Source organism: Sinocyclocheilus rhinocerous, unplaced genomic scaffold (genome assembly GCF_001515625.1).
Source record: "Sinocyclocheilus rhinocerous isolate Xijiao unplaced genomic scaffold, SAMN03320098_v1.1 scaffold257, whole genome shotgun sequence".
Classification (NCBI taxonomy): domain Eukaryota; kingdom Metazoa; phylum Chordata; class Actinopteri; order Cypriniformes; family Cyprinidae; genus Sinocyclocheilus; species Sinocyclocheilus rhinocerous.
Genome location: NW_015634026.1, coordinates 509,202 through 528,332, shown reverse-complemented (window position 1 = coordinate 528,332; position 19,131 = coordinate 509,202). Strand labels below are relative to the sequence as shown.

The window sequence follows — 19,131 nt, the reverse complement described above, 5'->3', positions numbered from 1 at the left end:
GTGTGTGTGTGTGTGTGTGTGTGTGTGTGTGTGTGTGTGTGATGAAAGGAACAGTACAGTAGTTTGTCTTTCTAACCCATCTTTCGGAAGCTGCCTTAACTGATAAACTTCTCTTAACCTAAACTTTTCTTTCGGCTAAGGAGTGAAAACAGATTTGGTCCTGTTTTTGTTGGTCACCGTGAGTGTTTCTGCATGAGTGCTTGTGCTAATGCTTACATAATGTCTCTCATTTACAGGAAAGGGTCACACTTTTCACATTGCCGATGACAGTTGGATGGCCTTGATCATCAGCTCAGATCATTTGGTTTTATTAGAAACGTTTGACAAGAAATGTATGAATTCATATTTGATTACAGACAGACTTGAGCACAATGTGAGACATTGTTGAGATCTCTTCTGAAACTCTAAATGACTCTAAATGTGACTTTAGTGGGGTCTTTTTCCTCACAGGTAAAATATGAGAAGCTCCAAGTCTTAGATTAACCTGGAAGAAGCAATTGACATATTAAAGATTTGTGCAAGACTACACTTACACAATTTAACACTGGTAAGTACATACTATCAGTATTGCACTTTACTTGGAACTAAAATGCCAATAAATTATATTTCTAGTAATGATGTGAAGCTAATTGTAAAATTTCCAAATAAAAATAGCTGCCTGTGGCAAACTTGTGTCGTAATAGGGCCAGCTTATCTAAATGAGAACTCCACACAAACGTAAGCATAAAAATATCAACAAATAAAAATATTTTATGGTGGTTTATGAACAGCTTCCCGCAGGCCAAGGCAGGCTCATCATTTCCTGTGAGTTGTCATTTGAATACTGAATGGTTGCGTCACACAGCTGACGGTCTCAGTTCATTGCAATGATAAGAAATCTGAAGGTCTTCACTGTTAATCAGATAATAGATAACAGCTAAAAGCTAGCTAAACGTTGCAGCTAGCTACAGAGCAAACCATGGTGTCCATTTACAACCACTTTGCGGGAAATATACCAATGATATATTTATATGTTTCGTTATTTACTCATTTATTTACTCACCCTCATGTCGTTTCAAACCTTACTTTCTTCTGTAGAACAACACTCGAAAAGTTTCGAAGATTGTTCAACCTGGTGTCTTCCTTGAAAGTGTCATACAAAATACATCATTGTAATTGAAAGATATTTACACACTCAAACTGAAATTGTATAAAAAGATCTTGTTTAAAGTTCACATACCGTGTGTTGCCTCTTCGAGCATCAGTGACCGTTCTCAGCCTTTGTGATAGCTGTGCAGTCTCTCAATTGTCCCGAGGCGAAGCTGGGCCTCCGCATCTTTGAGCACTGTGAGGCGAAATCAGACGTGCAGAGCATGTAAGGCACCAAAGAACTTACACGACCTGGAGCTTTGTTGTCAACAGCAGTAATTTATGAGCTCTACGGCTCATTCATGTAGTCGAGAAAATGTAAATGGATGTCTGAAGGGTTTTGGGATATTTGATCATCAGCTATGGGAAGTCAGAACAGCCAAGCCTGGTAGATGAAGTCTATAACTCTAAGAGTAGAATTTTTATTTTATTTTAAGTTATTTTAGTAATTTCAGTTATTTAAAAAAAATAAAAATAAAAAGACAATTTAGCACCCTTATTGTAAAAATTTAATAAATACATGAAAAAAAAAAGAAATAGAGTAGCCATATTTTATTAGTATTGCACTTTATTATTATTTTTCATGTTTTATTATTATTATTAAAGTAATGTAAGTAATGTAGCTAACCAAACTTTATCATTGTGCTTCCTTCTGCCAATATAATAAAATTAATATACAAAAATGTTAAATATTGACTGAATGTAATTTATACTGGGTTTCATCTTTTAAAAAAAAAAATCTGGAGTTTTATTATTTTATTACAGTAATACTTTCAGTATTACTATTACAGTAATACAAGACTAATGATCTATCAACCTTCAATTATGATAATCACTCAAAAAAATTATAATAATCATGATCACTGGAAATAAGAATTAAAAACGTAAACAAACAAACAAACAAAAACACTTCCAGAAACATTATGGTAAGGAAGTTAAATGTGAGGGGAAAAAAATGTTAGGTGAAAAAAACAACCCAACATTTATACGGTGATCTATTGACATAATAATAATAATAATAATAATAATAATAATAATAATTAGAACTAGATGAAAGACCTTGATTCATATCAGTCATTACAGTTTCACACTGAAAGCTTTATTCATTGAGCATAAATTAGAGCGATTTGTTTTATTTACATTGAACACCAGCAGATGGCGCACTGTGGCTATGAACAAAACCTAACCATCATTCAATCTGTGCTGGAAGGTCTTTGGTTAATAAACACTCTCTCTTCACTGTCACTTATTGCCTCCACACAACAAATGTTTCACAGAAGCTCTAAAGCACATATTGCACAATTGAGCAGAGACAAATGTGTGAATACACACACACATACCTATGAAAAGACTGTCAGAGTATGAGAAAATGGGAGTCTCTTTGCTTGGTGTCTGACAACTGCAAATTATAAGTATACAATTACATTCTACATGCATACAGGGACTCAGAAATACTCATTTTCATTTGGAAGCTGATTTGAAAATAGTAAATGGACTTTCATGTCTAATCACAGCAGTCTGATCAATACTTCACACTTAATGTGCTTTGCTTCACTTCTGGCCACAACAAATAAATTTGGGACTATAGTTTTAACATATTTCCTGTTGTCTCCTTTCCTAATGCTCTGTTTGGCTGAAGGAACCGCAGAAACTCCACACCTTTCCTGTATTCAGTCCTCTTTGGAAAATTTGAGTAACCAGGTACCTAAATCTTCTGATTACAGTTGTGAAACTTAGTCCACCGTACAAGCCCGTGTTTGCCACTAGATATAAGGCTTATCAAACTCATTTCCTCATCACATTCCTCTTCAAACATTGCAGGACTTGTGTGAGTGTTACTCAGTGGCTCTTTCAAAGCTCAGGAGACTTAATGGAGATTTTGGTTGTTTTATTTATATGTTAACAGATGTTTCTATTAAAATTCCTCTGGAGAAATAAAAACAGCCACAAATGAGACAATTGTTGTCATACAGAATGAATAAAGAGATATTAAATTAATGTAGATACCAGCTGAGATTGTTCGGCCTTGGAAGAATGAAATGAGAAAAGTTTTGTGTCTTTTGTGTTTATATTCATCTGACTGCAGACTCCATCTGAGCACAGTTTGAGACATTTTTGAGATGACTTGGAATCTATTTCTATAGAGAAAATATCATTTAATAAATTAAAATAAAATTAATGAAAATAAATGTAATTGCACAGCTGTCTTAGAGAAACAGTTGAGATATTAAAGAGATCTGATTTGTGAACTCTTCTGTGGTCAGACACTGGGTCAATTGCGTGCAATAGTGTGAAAACACATTGCAGTGCAGTAATAACATTGCAGACAAGTATTGGACTAGCATGTGGATGTTATTTAAATAATATTTGCCTGCTTCCCGATGTACAATATGCACACGCCTGACAAGAACAATTACAAATTCCTGAAGCCAGTGAAAACATACATTTAGTCAGTTGACGTGTCTAAACACACACACACACACACACACACACACACACAGAGGCTGGTTTTGTTTTAGCTCCGTTCTACTGTTACTGTGAATCCAGGTCACAACACAGAAGGAACACTGTCCGACTGAGAGCGAGAAAGACTGAGACGAAGGGAAAAAGAATAACAGAATGCGAGAGAAGCAAGGAATGGGAAAGTAGCAGAAAAAACCACGGGTGGTCTGAGAGCAGAAGAGAGAAATAAAAGAGATCAGAGATGAGAAATGGAATGTAAACCAATAGAAACTTATAAAGTAAACAAGATTTTTTTTTTATCATTGTCTGAAAAAAATGTGAGCACTGCTTTCCCACACTGATAAAAATTATTTTGTGGTGAAGTAAATAATACAGAAAAACAAATGTAATTTCTACATTAAATAATTTAGTTCAGGCAAGAATAAAAAAAAAAAAGAGAAAATTAAATATTAGTACTCAATTTGAGCTTGTAGAATTTAAAGTTTCAACTTAAGTACATTTTACTTGGAATTTAAAAAAAATTTTTTTTACAAAGATTGTTTAAGTAAATATCAAAGTCATGATCCCATTTTTCCCATCATGCACTTGGGCATGAATAATTATTAAGGTAATTTTTTTTTTTTGTTGCTGTTTTCGAGATGTATTTACACTGTTTTATGGTTGCTTTTGTTGTTAGGTTTAGTAACTTGTGACATCTAGAGTTCATTTTCTACTCAAAATGACCCATTCATACTCAAACACTATTTACTGATTGTTACCGTCATTGTGTATCATGTGCTAAGTATTGAGGTCTGTGTGTTCATTTGGTTAAAAACTACATTGAGTCAAGATATTACCTTAAAAAGAAGAAGGAGCTGTCCATTTGCTTACATACATTTTTATAAGTGAACCACATGCTTTAATGGCATTTTTCCCCCAGTGCTATGTTGTTAGAGTTAAGTTTACAAACCATGACAGAGTGAAATGTACTTCAGTATTGCAGGGTAAACTTAAAATAATTTATTTATTTTGATTTATTTAGTTTGATGAGAATTACTCATCAAACTCTAACTGGCCATGTTAAATTTACTTATTTCCTTTCCTAATTTTATATAACTTAGTTAAGTAGATTTTACTTAATTCCATACTTAAATTTTACTTTAAAAATATGCATGTAAAAACTTGCAAAATAAAAATTAAGTACATTTTACTTGTTGTTTTTTTTCAGTGCATGTAAAACTCACTGCCACAATGCTGGGTGGTTTTTAGTGCGTTCCTATGTGGTTGCTCAGGGTGCCCATTTCCTTTCCTAATTTTATATAACTTAGTTAAGTAGATTTTACTTAATTCCATACTTAAATTTTACTTTAAAAATATGCGTGTAAAAACTTGCAAAATAAAAATTAAGTACATCTTACTTGTTGTTTTTTTTCAGTGCATGTAAAACTCACTGCCACAATGCTGGGTGGTGTTTAGTGCGTTCCTATGTGGTTGCTCAGGGTGCCCTGGATGGTTTCTAAAGTCAAAAGAGCATCTATGGTATTCTGGTCTCTAGATAGAGCTCAGGTCCCTCTTTCAATGCAAATCTATAGTTATTTTTGCCCATTTTATTGTCCACCTCAGCAAGATAACAATAGCCTCGCTTCAACACCTGCTTGCAAAACACCCTATGACCCTATATCTTTACTCTTCACTATCTCTGATAAACCGCAGACCAGAAGTCATTCATTTCTGATGAAGAATAATGGAATTTCATGGAGTTGCATATCCCCGATCATTCGGTATGCACATTTTTTAGATCTGATTTGAACTCTGGATGCATTAAAATATTTAGACTTTATTAAACAAATGATGTATGATGTATTCACATCAAAATAGTTAGCAAAACTTGAGCATTACTATTTCTCCACTAAAATGTTATTATTTATACACAATTTCTGAAATTATGAATTTTATTTAATAAATATTTTATTAAATTTTTTTAAACTATTATTTGGGTTAATTAGCTTTAAAAATGACTTTGTTTTTCTTTCAAACAGCTGATATAAACATCACAATAATCCATAAGTAATCCACAACTGTGATGTATTCAGATCAAAACTGTGAGCAAAACGTTAAAAATTCCCGCTATTTTTCCACTAAAAGGTTATTATTTATATGCTATTTCTCTAAAATAGGTGGTTATAAATAATTATTTTGGAAATTTATATAACTTATAATTAATATATTATTTATTTAATTTATTTATTTTAATTTATAAATATTTTTTAGTTGTTAAAATATGTTATAATATAATAAATATGTTATAATTGTTCTTCTTTTAGACATATAGCTGGCCTTTTGTTTTGTGTGGGTATATTCATAATTCATCATTAAACAAAGCGAATCAGCTGCTCTACAACTAATTTCTGTGCGACTGCAACTAGGGGGAAAAATGCAGCAATCATATGCGAATGATGGAGATAGTGGAAAGTCGGCTTCAAAGTGATATTTACCTATGCAAACACCTCAAATAAAGACTTTTCTGTAATATAACACTGAATGTTGTAAGCACAACATTCAGCTCAAGCTTTCCTGTAGCTCAAACATAGTGCTAGCAATGCAACACCAAAGGTCACGGATTTCATTACCAGGAAAAGCAAGCATTGATAAAATGCAAATGTGTACCTTAAATGCAATGTAAGTTGCTTTGGATGAAATTGTCTGCCAATTGCATTATTATAAATGTTTATTCTGTCTTTTCCCTCTAGAAGTTTTGGTGTTTGCTTTCCTATCCACAATGAAGACATACTTATTTCAAGACAGGAGAAGCTTCACCCTGTCTGAAAGATTTTCTGGTTGTTGCAGCAGCCTTGTGCAACATTTTTTTTCCCAATTCTGGCAGTGTTGAACATTTCAGGGAGGTCAGTTGCTTGTCAGCGTGTCTGACTTGACTTTACTAGCAACATACCAAGCGTCAGTCGTGCCGTCTGTTTGCTGATCATGAGACAAATTCAGATGCTTCTGCTCACTGCCTAGAAAACATTCTGACATGTTTGTGAAATGTTTAAAAGCTACTTAACATTTACATTCAGGTCATGTCTTTGAGGAGCAGGATGACTCACATGTTGATGATTAAGAGTCTCTGGCATCGCTCGCGTTGAATGGGCCTCGTCTACCATCGCAGGAGCCTGATCTCTAAAGTAGGTTCTTTAAATAGGAATCCAGACGTTATGATATTCCCAAAAGGGTTGAAATGGGAACGCCGCCTCCTTAGTGACCACTGACACTTTTTCTGATGATGACTCGACTCACCTGATGGAAAGAGAAGAGATAGAGAAGGTGAGATAAAAAAGGAGGGTTTGGGGAATTTTTCTTCTGTTGGGGTCAAGAGGTTTACTGGTCTAAAATTACTAATCCTACTTATACAGGGCTGTACTAAGTGTTCTGAATATACAGAAATCAAGAAGACATGGAAAAGGACACATTTTCCTTCGAGCAAGTCACTCTTTAGAATTAATTGGGACTTTATGTGTGTGTGTTTGCTGGGACCCAGACAGTGCTGGCATTGTTTGAGCATTCAATAAAAGGAGTGAATCATCAAGAAAGCAATACAGACCACAAAATACACAAACACATACACACTCAGTCTCTGACTTCATTGCAGTTCAAATGTGAGTCTAATGCCCGCTTCCTTTCACATGCCCACTGTGTGTGCGAGAGCGAAAGAGTTTTTTAGGATAGTTCAACTCTGTTCTGCTTGACTGGGTCTGACTAGTCGTTCTGTCATCTACTACATGTAGACAGTAGAACACAGAACACTGTGTCTTTTTGTTTGCATAAGGTACATAGAGAACAGTTGCGTCAGTAACTCCTAGTTTTCACCCATCAATTAGCAGCACCATTGCTTCCCACAAGAAAAACTGTATCGCTCAGAGGTTGCACACGTAACATCAAATGTGCTTCATTTGAAGGAATAGTTCAAATGAAAATTTGCTGAAATTTTACTCACCCTTAGGCCATCCAAAATGTAGATGAGTTTGTCAACAGATTTGGAAAAATGTAGCATTACATCACTTTCTCAACAATGGATCCTCTGCAGTGAATGGGTGCCGTCAGAATGAGAGTCCAAACAGCTGATAAAAACATCACAATAATCCACAAGTAATCACACCACTCAAGTCCACCATTTAATGTCTTCTAAAGTGAAAAGCTCTATGTTTGTAATAAACACATCCATCATTAAGACGTTTTTAATTTCAAACTTTTTTTGGAGTCCTCTATACATAATATTAGTCTCTAAAATGAAAAAGTCATTTTGTCTGAATCAGGAGAGAAATATGCAGAGATCAACCATCGTTTACAAGCTAAAACAGTCCAAAACAGTTCTGAACAAATATGTGTGTGGATTTTGATGTGAGATGATAACAGTGGATAACAGTTTCTCTGGAGGAAGCATTATTATGGATTATGGAGTCTTTTTTTTTTTTTGTCCAGAAGCGATGGTTTAAAGTTAAACCGCATTAGTGATTGATTTATTTTATAATACACAGCTTTTTGCTTCACAAGACATCGTTTGATAGACTGGAGTCGAGTGGATTACTTGTGGATTATTGTGATGTTTTTATCAGCTGTTTGGACTCATTCTGACGGCACCCATTCACTGCAGAGGATCTGTTGGTGAGCAAGTGATGTAATAATACATTTCTCCAAATCTGTTCTCATAAAGAAGCACACTCATTTACAGTACATTTTGGATGCCCTGAGGGTGAGTAAATTTACATTTCTGAGTGAACTATACCTTAATGTGGCAATACTGAATTATTTTGGTCTGGAATAATTTGGGGTTGTATTGAGATCTCTAACTTTTGATTCTAGACTTTGGCAAGTCTGAGCATATGCAGTTTGTGACATTGAGATCTTTTTTTTGAAACTCTTTGTGAGTCTTTTTCTCAGGAGACAAAATCTGAGAAGCAGCTATGTTTTTTAACCATTTTGTAGATGTTATTATTCAATTGATTTGTACTTATATTTATTGCATATGGTAAAAGTGATTTTTTATTATTATTCAAGAATGTATCCATTATTCCATATTTGACACATTTCTGCTTTTTCTCTTTTTTCACCACTACTTCTTTACAGACACTATTTTTTCCACTCACATTGTGCTCCATTTATTTCACTCCTAATTTAGTTGAGTGTGTTTATTGTTCTATGTCTACCTCATTATAGGCTCTGAATAGGTCTGTTGTATCCAGTTGCTAGTAAGAGATTTGGAGCATGCACAGTATGTGAGCACGTCTGTGATAAGGGAAAGGGAGATGTAAAGAGAAAAATAGCCGTTTGAGTTTGTTTAGGAATGTAGAAGACCTAAAAACGGAGAGCTAGACATTCCTGAGCTGGAGCAACAGCAATTTGTCAAACAGGGACAGACAGCATCTGGTTCTCATGGAGAGCAGATTGATGTGGTCCAGCACTTGGATTTATGGGTAATGTAGTCCCTATTGAGTTGTATTTTTGGCTGTGAAGTGAAAAATGAGTAAAAGGAAGTCATAGAATAGTTTCCAAAGTGGTTGAAGTGAGAATGGCGTTAACGTGCCAACTCTGCTCTTTTTTGTTTAGCTGGGCCAAAAAAATGTTCCTCATCAGACTCCTGTTATGTAGAATTAAGTGTAGAAAACTGATGGTCTATTTACACTTAATCACTTCATTTGTCTTAATTGTTTGAAATGCTTTGCACATTTTTGTCATGCACATAAATGTTTCTCCAAAAATGAATACAAGTATGATTATTCCAACTATTCCTGCATGTGGTATTTCCAGTTATAATCAGTGATGGTGTTAATGCTGTTTGGAATGAGAAAAGATTACGTAAGTGGCAAATAAAACCTGATTGCATCTAATCAAGTGTTGTTTGTGTTCACCTCATTCTTGTTACTCACCCTGTTTTCGGAGAAAATCCAGAGTTTTTAGATTTTGTGTGCCTCTCTTTCTATAATTCATACATTTTCATGAATTCAGTGGTTCTTTCTGTTTTTGCCTTGTGTCAGTGACCATGCATGCGTTAGTGCGAGAGAAAACAGTGAGAGACGGCTGTTGTATAAATCCAGATCTGGTTTCTGAGACTTCTTTTTTTTCTGTATAAAACTTTAAAGGGGTTGTTGCATTATTCACCACTTCAACCACAGGACACACGCACACACATGCTTACATTGAACCACTGAGAGCCTGCTTCTTCTTCTGCCTTTGTGTGTGTGTGTGTGTATTTTGGTTCACTGAATGTTATAGGTGATATTTGACTTTAATGGCTGTAGTGGGAGAGCGTGCAGTGATTTAACAGGACTTGGGGGAGTATTTGGCTGAGCTTGGTCAGTGTGCTGGATATCATTATGTACTTCTGGCAAGTAGTTATAATGTTGAATCACACATGACAGTGAAAGATGGTCTTTAGAAATCCACTAGGATATTCAGACGTTCACAGTATGCGCTCACACACTGGCACGAGTAAGCGTTATTCTGTTACGATTAGTTCAAATCTGAGTCCAGTGAAACTTTACATTCCAGGTCCATGTGTGACATCATCATCTAATAAGAATAATTTACCTTACAGGTCAGGATGATTCAGGGATATACTGTTTATTACAGCAATAAACATACATATTACTTAGAGAGGTTAAAGAGAAAAAGCAAGGGAGAGAGTGGGAAATATCTGGCTCTTATTTGAGCGTCACTGTTGGATCAGCAAACACCCGGGTCCAGCTGTACTCCCTGATCACTGTGTTAAAACACACACACACACACACACACACACACACACACACACACACTGGAAAAAGAGCCCTGCTTGCCTCAGTTTAAGAGTTTAATAGGCTTGTTAAACTGTAAATTTTATACACCCATGTGAAAGACAAGATACATATTTACACTTCAACGCCAATTACTTATAATGCAAAAGACAAACAAAACTGCGTTGATACTTCCAGTTATTTTAGTGAACTCTTATTTCTAATTTTCATCATTTCTTTTTGCAGATGAGCTTGCAAAGTCTGATTTTCCATATGATGTTGCCTTTTTATTTTATATTTTTATTCAATGTACAAGTATTTGTGTCTTTGTACTCTTTCAATCTATGCAAGTTTGGTTTGTTATGATTTCAATTAAATGATGCTGAGTTCCACAACTGGGTGCAACCAGCACAAAATCTTTGTGGGTTTTGTGCGTGTCTGGGTATGAACTGAGAAACAGAGCATCATATTTTTTGTAGACATGACCTTCTGTCTTGCTCTCTCGATCTCTCTCTCATTTTAATGTGGTAGAATAATTGAATTATTGAATGCCCCTGTCTCATTCTCAGCTATTTATAGAGAGATGCCCAAGGCAGAATTTCGTATCCAATGTTGTGCTAATGGTAAGCTAACATGTCGTGTCATAATTGCTGCTGCGTACTGCACGTTTAAAAACTGGTGTGACTGTACTTTATATTCATGATAATGTTTTCCTCGCTGGTTTAATATTGCATTTGTTGCACTGCAAATCACTGCAGTTTTTATACTGGTATACTAGCAGCACATGTTTTACACTGCTTCGCACAACTGGAAAAAGATTTTGGCAGTAGGTTTGTCGAAAAAAACGTCAAGAAAAGTCAAGGACAAAACAAATACAGCAGATAAATGCAAAAAAAAACAAAACATTTTCAATAAAAACACAAAGGCGGTTAATGTTTTTGTTCTTAAAGTCCTCAGGTTTAGATTACAGACATCTGCGATACAGTACGCTGATGGTGAACAGTACATGCCAGGGCTTTTTTGCACAGATGAACAGCGCAAAGGAATACTGTGTGGGCGTCGTATGGTTTGCTGGTTGTCATGCTTCCTGTTGGAGCTGTTGCTGTGGCAGCAGAGCTTTCCCAGGCGATTTGGCAGGCATCTCTGTGCCCGAATGATCGATTGGTGGAAAAGTGTCAGCCAGCAGGCTTTTACTGATGATGTCAGCTTCGCACAACTGGAAAAAGATTTTGGCAGTAGGTTTGTCGAAAAAAACGTCAAGAAAAGTCAAGGACAAAACAAATACAGCAGATAAATGCAAAAAAAAACAAAACATTTTCAATAAAAACACAAAGGCGGTTAATGTTTTTGTTCTTAAAGTCCTCAGGTTTAGATTACAGACATCTGCGATACAGTACGCTGATGGTGAACAGTACATGCCAGGGCTTTTTTGCACAGATGAACAGCGCAAAGGAATACTGTGTGGGCGTCGTATGGTTTGCTGGTTGTCATGCTTCCTGTTGGAGCTGTTGCTGTGGCAGCAGAGCTTTCCCAGGCGATTTGGCAGGCATCTCTGTGCCCGAATGATCGATTGGTGGAAAAGTGTCAGCCAGCAGGCTTTTACTGATGATGTCATCATTATTGATCTGTCCGTGGGCTGAAATGAAACTAAATAGAAAGTGCTTCCTTTCTTTTAATGCATGTGAATGCAATCACTGCAGGGAGCGCTGAGCGATGTTGTTTATGAACTGAAGTAGTTTATTCAGCTTTTGATGCTTTGTGTGTGCGTGTGTGCTTGCACAGTAAACAATATTAACTAAAATACTTAGGCCTAACTAAAAAAATAATATAGAGAATCTAGCCTGTTTTATATTCAACAAGACATACTTTTGTTAAACTGTTGTTAAACTGTTTTTATAAGGAATAATGTATTTGAAATTTACAGTGAAATCAGTAAAAGCATGTTCTCTTAAGCCCCTGAATGATGCATCATTGATTATATTTTGTCAATAGTATTTTTTCTTATTATTTTGCTATTTACAAAAGGGTGTTTTGTTGTTTAGTTTCACTGTGCACATATTATGCACATATTGTATTATTTTATACATGCATGTTTTCCCAAGGCATGTTTTCTCAACAAAAAAAACCCCCAAAAAAACAACGTAAAAGAAAAAAAAAAAACGTACATAAAAGATTCCAATTTTGTTCCTAATTGTCATTATTTTCTTATATGTAGATTTTTGTTTTTGTATAATTTCTTTCTATCTGTAAAATTTCTGATAAGCATCTGGTTAAAAAAAAAGAAACTTGCAAGTCGCTCTAAATAAAGTCTTTAAGCATACACTAAGATCCTCCATGCTTTACTTCACCCTCCTCTTTCTCGTATTCTTGCCTCCTCTTTTTACCTGCTGCTCCCCTGGTATTAGTAGTAGGCTATTAGGGCACAAAGATATCTTTGTGCTCCAAGCAGTCAGAAAGTGCTCAGAGTTTCGGCATCAAGTTCCCTCATCGGCGAAGAACAACAAGGGCACATCGAACGGATTATATTCTTGCTCTCCTCCAATACCATCGGTGCAGACAGAAAGAGAAAGAGAGAGAGAGAGAGGGAGGAAAGACAGACAGGTATGCTCAGTCTGTAATGAACTCAGTATTATAGGATCACAGTAAGACAGGAATGGATTACGTCTGTTGTCATTAGTATTAACATCATTGCTTGTGTCTTAAATAAACACCAAGACTCTGAAGGAGCTTTTGGGACTGTTCCTCAAACTTCAAGACGTGGTTTCTACATTCTTCCTTGTAAGGACTTCCTAAAAGCTACCTTTTCTGTCATGGCTATAAATTTTGCCTCTGGAAGCTCTCTTTATCTGTCACTCGCTTCCCTTTTTCTCTCTCTCTTTTCCTCAGAACCAATCCGTTGTTAGCGGGAGGAGTCCCACCAGTGGACCTGAGGGACGGATAGCGGTGTTTCACGAGTTCGGTGGAGCGTTTGACGACTCCGAAGGTCCGAGGTCCGGTGGGGGGCTTATCGGGGGTGTCGTCTCGGGTACAAGCGAGCGACATGCTCCCGCCTCAGAGAATCGCGGGCCGAGAGCGAAGAGCGTTTCAGTGGCGGACCGCCTCACCGTGGACCACGTAAGTGAACTCTGAATTCACAATATAGATGCTTCAGTATTAGTTATCCCTCAAAGAGACTCTTACTTACCGTATTCATCGTAGAAAATTGTCAGTTTAAGTGACATTTAAACGACCGTGTCGTCTGGGAGCGCGACAGTGTTTTCCCGCTGGATGCGCGAGCCGCGCTTGATTAATAACGGTCGCCTCTCTTCATCTCGCACGAGCTTGATAAAATATTCCGGCGCGAAGAGTGTGTGATACGCGCGCTCCTCCTGAATTTCTTCACTGCTTAGTGCTGAGTGTATTATGTTTGAAAGAACCGAGTCGAGTTTCATTCCGGTCTCATTCAGATAGTCCGGTTTTGTTTTATTTCTCATTTACTTAATAGCACATTCGCGGAAAATATCAGTGTTATTTAATGTCATAGATATTATATGGAATATACGGTTTCTAGTTTAATTTTCTCTAATGTATTTAATCAAGACATTTGTGTTTAGGAATAAAGTTTTAATAAAAATGTGTTTGTATATATTGCCTAGTGCTTATATCAAAACCAGACTTCAGTTATGCTATAGATTTGCAGTCTATTCATTTATGTCTGCTTGAGAGAAAACTGTTCAACTTCATTGGGTCAGTCTTTACATTAAAGGGATCGTGTTACTTTTTGGTTTACATTAGCAAGTACATTATACGCTTTAAAATTGCAAAAGATACTTGAGACACCATTTGTAGTTTCTCAGATCACCCAACTCTCTGGAGAACTTCTAAACCCTTTCAAAAAGGGTGGCTCTCTGAGGAACTTGGAAGATAAAGCCCGTAAGTACCTGTTAGAAATCTATAGACTGTCAATGGTTGCTCCAATATCCTCTTAATAAAGGAAAGATTTTGAGGCACTTGAAACAGGTAGGCCTATTGAAGTTCCCACAACAATAGGAGGGTGCTTGGAGGTTCACCAGAAATCTCCTGTTACTTGAGTGAATTGCCTAATTACTTAAAGTAACATGGACACTGTAATGTAAAGTGTTAAATTTCATTTTTACTGTTTATTTATTTATGATATCCAATACTCCATTGTGCATTTAAGCTAAAGCAATGTTTCATTTAAAGGTTTTTGAAGCAACAGGCTGCAGCCAGATGTTTGTAGATACTGAAGCTGGTTGTGGTCTATGGATGCATAATGTCATACTGGGAAGATGTGTTCTTGTATTCACCCTCTAACTCACTTAAAAAATTCACCCTATTATGGAGAACTGGCGTGCATGTGTTGTTTTGTGTGCATATGTGTTATAAATGTGACAAGAGAAGAGGTTAAACTCCCTAGATGTTTCTCCGGCCTGAGGGAATGTACAAAGTTTTGTTTTAGTTTACATTTTTTCCTCACGTTTGCATGTGTTTCTTTCTATGTGACCACAGCCTTCACCAAATCATTGTTTGCAGAATGAGGGGTAAAAAACATAATTACTGTGCATTGTGGTGTACAGCTAAAAACATGTTGAGTATAAACATCCATACATGTTCAGTACTTGTGGGAATATAATTTGTTTAAAATGTGACAATACTCTGTCTTTATATGCCCTTTATAATTCTTATAAAACGTTTTAACAATGCACTTGGGTTGACATGAGTTCATATAATTTTTAGAGAGATAAATACAGGCTGTTCTCATTAAAGGAGTTCAAGTATGCCAGAAAATTGTTTAAAGATGTTTACCTCACTCCTTTATTCATCCTTTGATAAATTAAATGCAGACTTTCATTTCAAACTCAATTTTATGCAAGTCAATATGGTTCTTATAAAGCATTGTTTCGCAAGAAAATATGTTTAGCTTTGTAACCTTGACTGTATTCATCATGAAATGCACTTGTGGATGCTTAAACAGGATCCCATTTAGACAACACAATTTAATTTTAACCCACACATACTTTAAACTGGATCTCTTGTGCTTTGCGTTGAAGACACAAAGTAAATTAGGCAAAGAGGTAGTCATTTGCAACAAGCCATGTGAAGTAAATCATATTTTAGAATACGTAAATGAAGCTGTCAAAGCCTGTTAACACACTATGAGTAAGGCTTTCTGTTGCCTGACTATGATTTGTGCTGTCTTTTGTGAATTGACTTGGATGTTAAAACAGTTTTGCTGAAGTTTTTGAACTTCAGGACTGCTGTTTCAGCACTAGTGGTTTCCTTGGTCTGAAGCAAAACATTCTATGTGTGTGTGTGTGTGACTCGATGAAAGTGCAGTCATTGACAGCCGCAGTCTAATTTTAACCTGGTATATGACTGCCTGTAATTCATTTATGCTGATCTGTAACATGACTCAAACCAAGCTATTTATGCTGTGCCCAAAAAAAAACACAAGATCGAGAGAAAAAGAGGAGGAGAGAATTACACTGCTTAAACTAAGGAACACATTCTTTTCTCATTTTGCAACCAGCCAACTGAATTGCAATGGAAATCAAATACTCAGGAACTCTCTTACCTGCAAGGTGAAACCCTGGTAAAGGAGCAATTAGTGGGACACAAACATCAAAAACAACCTGCTCACTTTTGATATGTAAAGAATGTAATATGTATGTGTACATATAGCATGACAAACCTTTTATTGTGTGTATTGTAAATATATAAATAATATTATTTTTTAAATTAATTAATTAATTTAATATTAATCCAACTCTTTGATCTATCAAAATAAGACTGCATTTATTTGATCAAAAATACTTTTTTTATTTATATGTTTTTATATATAATGTTGATGCAAAGCTGAATTATCATTACTCCAGTCTTCACAGAAATCTTTCTAATAATGCTGATTTGCTGCTCAAGATTTGTAACATTTTAAATGCCTTTGCTTTCACTTTTGATCAATTTAATGCATCCTTGCTGAATAAAAGTATTACGTTCTCTCTTTTTTTCCTTTTCGTGATATTGCAGTGCCATAGGACAATTAGTGCACCTGTTTTCAACAGTGACTCTTTATTAACTTGCCATTTAGCTGCTCTTTACCCAAAGTGTTATGGCACACTAAATGCTGAGAAACTCCTTCCTCACTGATCCTTGAGATAAATGCCATACTCAAAGGCACACTTGTTATATGGTTCTTAATAACAGGGATTACTGATGCCTTCAAAATGAAGAGGTGTCACATGACTTGACTCGAGTCAGATTTAAGTCGCAAATTTTAGGACTTGAGACTTGCTTGACAAATATTCATAAAAGACTTGACTTGACTTTGACTTGATACTCGTGACTTGAGACTTGACTCGGACTTGAGTTAAATGACTCGAAATAACTTGTCTTTCGTTAAATAAATATATGTTTGTTTTTGAACGCACCGCAACCTAACCAAGTGACGCAGCAGGCAAGCAGAGAAGCGCGTGGACATAGTGCTGGCAATTTAGCGACTTCGTCGCTAGGTTTAGGGACTTTTCAGACCCCTTTAGTGACTTATTTTTCCAAAAAAGCGCCTAGCGACAAATCTAGAGACTTCTTGGACAAACCTTATTTAGTTTCTGAGACTCGCGCCGTCGCCGGTACTGCCGCACGAGCGCGAGGTTTTGTTTTCCCAGCGCCCGCACACGGCGGTAAAGTTAGTTTGACGTTTGACATTCATTAGACCGTATGTATGTATATACATATATATATATACATACAAACATGCATATATATATATACGAGCAGCTGAGGAGCAGCGCTTTCAGTTAAAAAAGATATTCTGTCACTTCGAACTCTATTTTACATGCAAATGTAGCCGAAATCACAGCACAGGCATTGTCTTTATCTTATGTGTATTTGATTTCATTAGACGACGTCGTGATTATGAATCAGGATTTTTGTGCAGATTATCATCCAAGGGAGAGCTTGCTATGTAGTCTTAATGGGCCGCGTTTCAGTCTCTAGTAATAATTGGTCTTCAGTGTTAGACTTTGAGTGAAAAGCTTATGGATAGTTTATGGGGATGCACATAAATATATTGTATACGCATACATACACACACAGAAAGAAAGAAAAAAATCATACAGACTTGCAAACCCAACCATGCATACACAAACAAACAAAACAAAACACCAACAAAAACCTCAAACTTGCAAGCTTTGCATGCACATGCAAACAAACAATACACTTTCACTCATACACACGCACACACATTCACTCACAAATATTAATAAATCACACTCACTCAAATCACCTCTCAATCACTCACTCACACACACACACACAAACAAACAAAAATCATACAGACTTGCAAACCCAACCATGCACAAACAAACAAGCAAAAAAAACCCACCTCAAACTTGCAAGCTTTGCATGCACATGCAAACAAACAGTACACTTTCACTCATACACACGCACACACACTCAAATCCTCACTCACTCACTCACTCTCTCAATCTCTCTCTCTGTCTCACACACACACACACACACACACACACACACACACACACTTCATAATGTACATTATAAACGGGTGAAAGGTTTGTGTGATTCAATTATTAATATTGTTTTCTTGTTGTTTTGTTAAAAAGGAAGGATCTAACTTAAGGATGTGTTCATTTCCCATAAAGGTGATGCCTGTTTGAAGAATGCCATTTGGTGGCATAGAAACCATTATACTTGAATTGTTTAATACTTTTTCATGGTCTTCTGCAATGTTAGAGGCATATTGAAACAGCTGTACCTAAATACTTTTCATGCTTTTATGTCGGACTAATTTCAGTTACATTTACATTTTTAGGCTATGTAGTTTTAATTTTTATTTATTTATTTCTAGATTTTAATTGTATTAACAACTCCATTTCCATTTTCCATTTTTTTTGTTGCAAATAAAACTCCCATAGTCCATACCTACTGTAGTTTAAGTTATTTTAATATATAAATTCAGTTAAATCATCAAACATTTGTATGACTTGACAGTGACTTGCTTGACCCAAGCTACGACTTGACTTGAATTGCTTGACATAAAGCAGTGACTTGACTTGACTTGCTTGATTCTCACAAAAATTGACTTGGACTTGCTTGAGACTTGAAGGTTAAGACTTGAGACTTACTTGTGACTTGCACATGTGTGACTTACTCCCACCTCGCATCACTGACCACAATGGTCAGGTAGTCACCAAATGATCTCCCACGCTGCTTATATTCTCACATTTACGCTTGACCTTATTGTCTTTTCAGCTAGGATGTATATGCACATACTGTATATCACTTACATTGACTTTGTTTTTGCTCTTTTGTTCTTGAACCTGTGCTTCTGAACTGCATGTGTTTACAGGTGCGTGAGAGTGGCGTGTTGCAGTCGCCTGCGCTTTATGTGGTTCGTTCTGATGTTCCTGACGGTCCTCTGCGTGGCGCTGCAGATGCTGGGAGTCGTACGACAGGCCAGGTTGACCATGTTTTACAAATAATGCATGGTGACCTATACATAGCGAATTATAAACAGATTGAGAAAGACTTTCAACTTAGATTTAACAGTTTGCATTGGACGATTTCCATTAGGGGCATTAGAAATATCATGACAAAATTACAAACTTACTACAAACGTTTATATTATATTATATTATATTATATTATTTTATAGAGAGAGTTTTTAACAGCTTGCATTAGACAATATTTCCATTAAAGGGGTCATATGATGCGATTTCATTTTTTCCTTTCTCTTTGGAGTGTTACAAGCTCTTGGTGCATAAAGAAGATCTGTAAAGTT

General features: G+C 36.1%; 1 protein-coding gene and 1 long non-coding RNA gene across 2 annotated transcripts in view; one reads left to right on the top strand and one right to left on the bottom strand.

The window, feature by feature from the left end:
- The window catches only part of LOC107745182 (uncharacterized), a 6,656-nt gene extending 6,038 nt beyond the window's left edge, over window positions 1-618 (bottom strand). Inside the window, exon 1 of the long non-coding RNA XR_001640571.1 lies at window positions 217-618. This is a non-coding gene — a long non-coding RNA (uncharacterized LOC107745182). The remainder of the gene's footprint in view (window positions 1-216) is intronic.
- A 12,368-nt stretch (window positions 619-12,986) lies between these two features.
- LOC107745180 (galactose-3-O-sulfotransferase 2-like) overlaps window positions 12,987-19,131 on the top strand; it is a 10,311-nt gene continuing 4,166 nt past the window's right edge. The window contains exons 1-3 of the mRNA XM_016559030.1: window positions 12,987-13,112; window positions 13,221-13,448; window positions 18,700-18,810. Coding sequence (XP_016414516.1) covers window positions 13,375-13,448; window positions 18,700-18,810 — 185 coding nt within the window. The 5' untranslated portion in view covers window positions 12,987-13,112; window positions 13,221-13,374. The remainder of the gene's footprint in view (window positions 13,113-13,220; window positions 13,449-18,699; window positions 18,811-19,131) is intronic.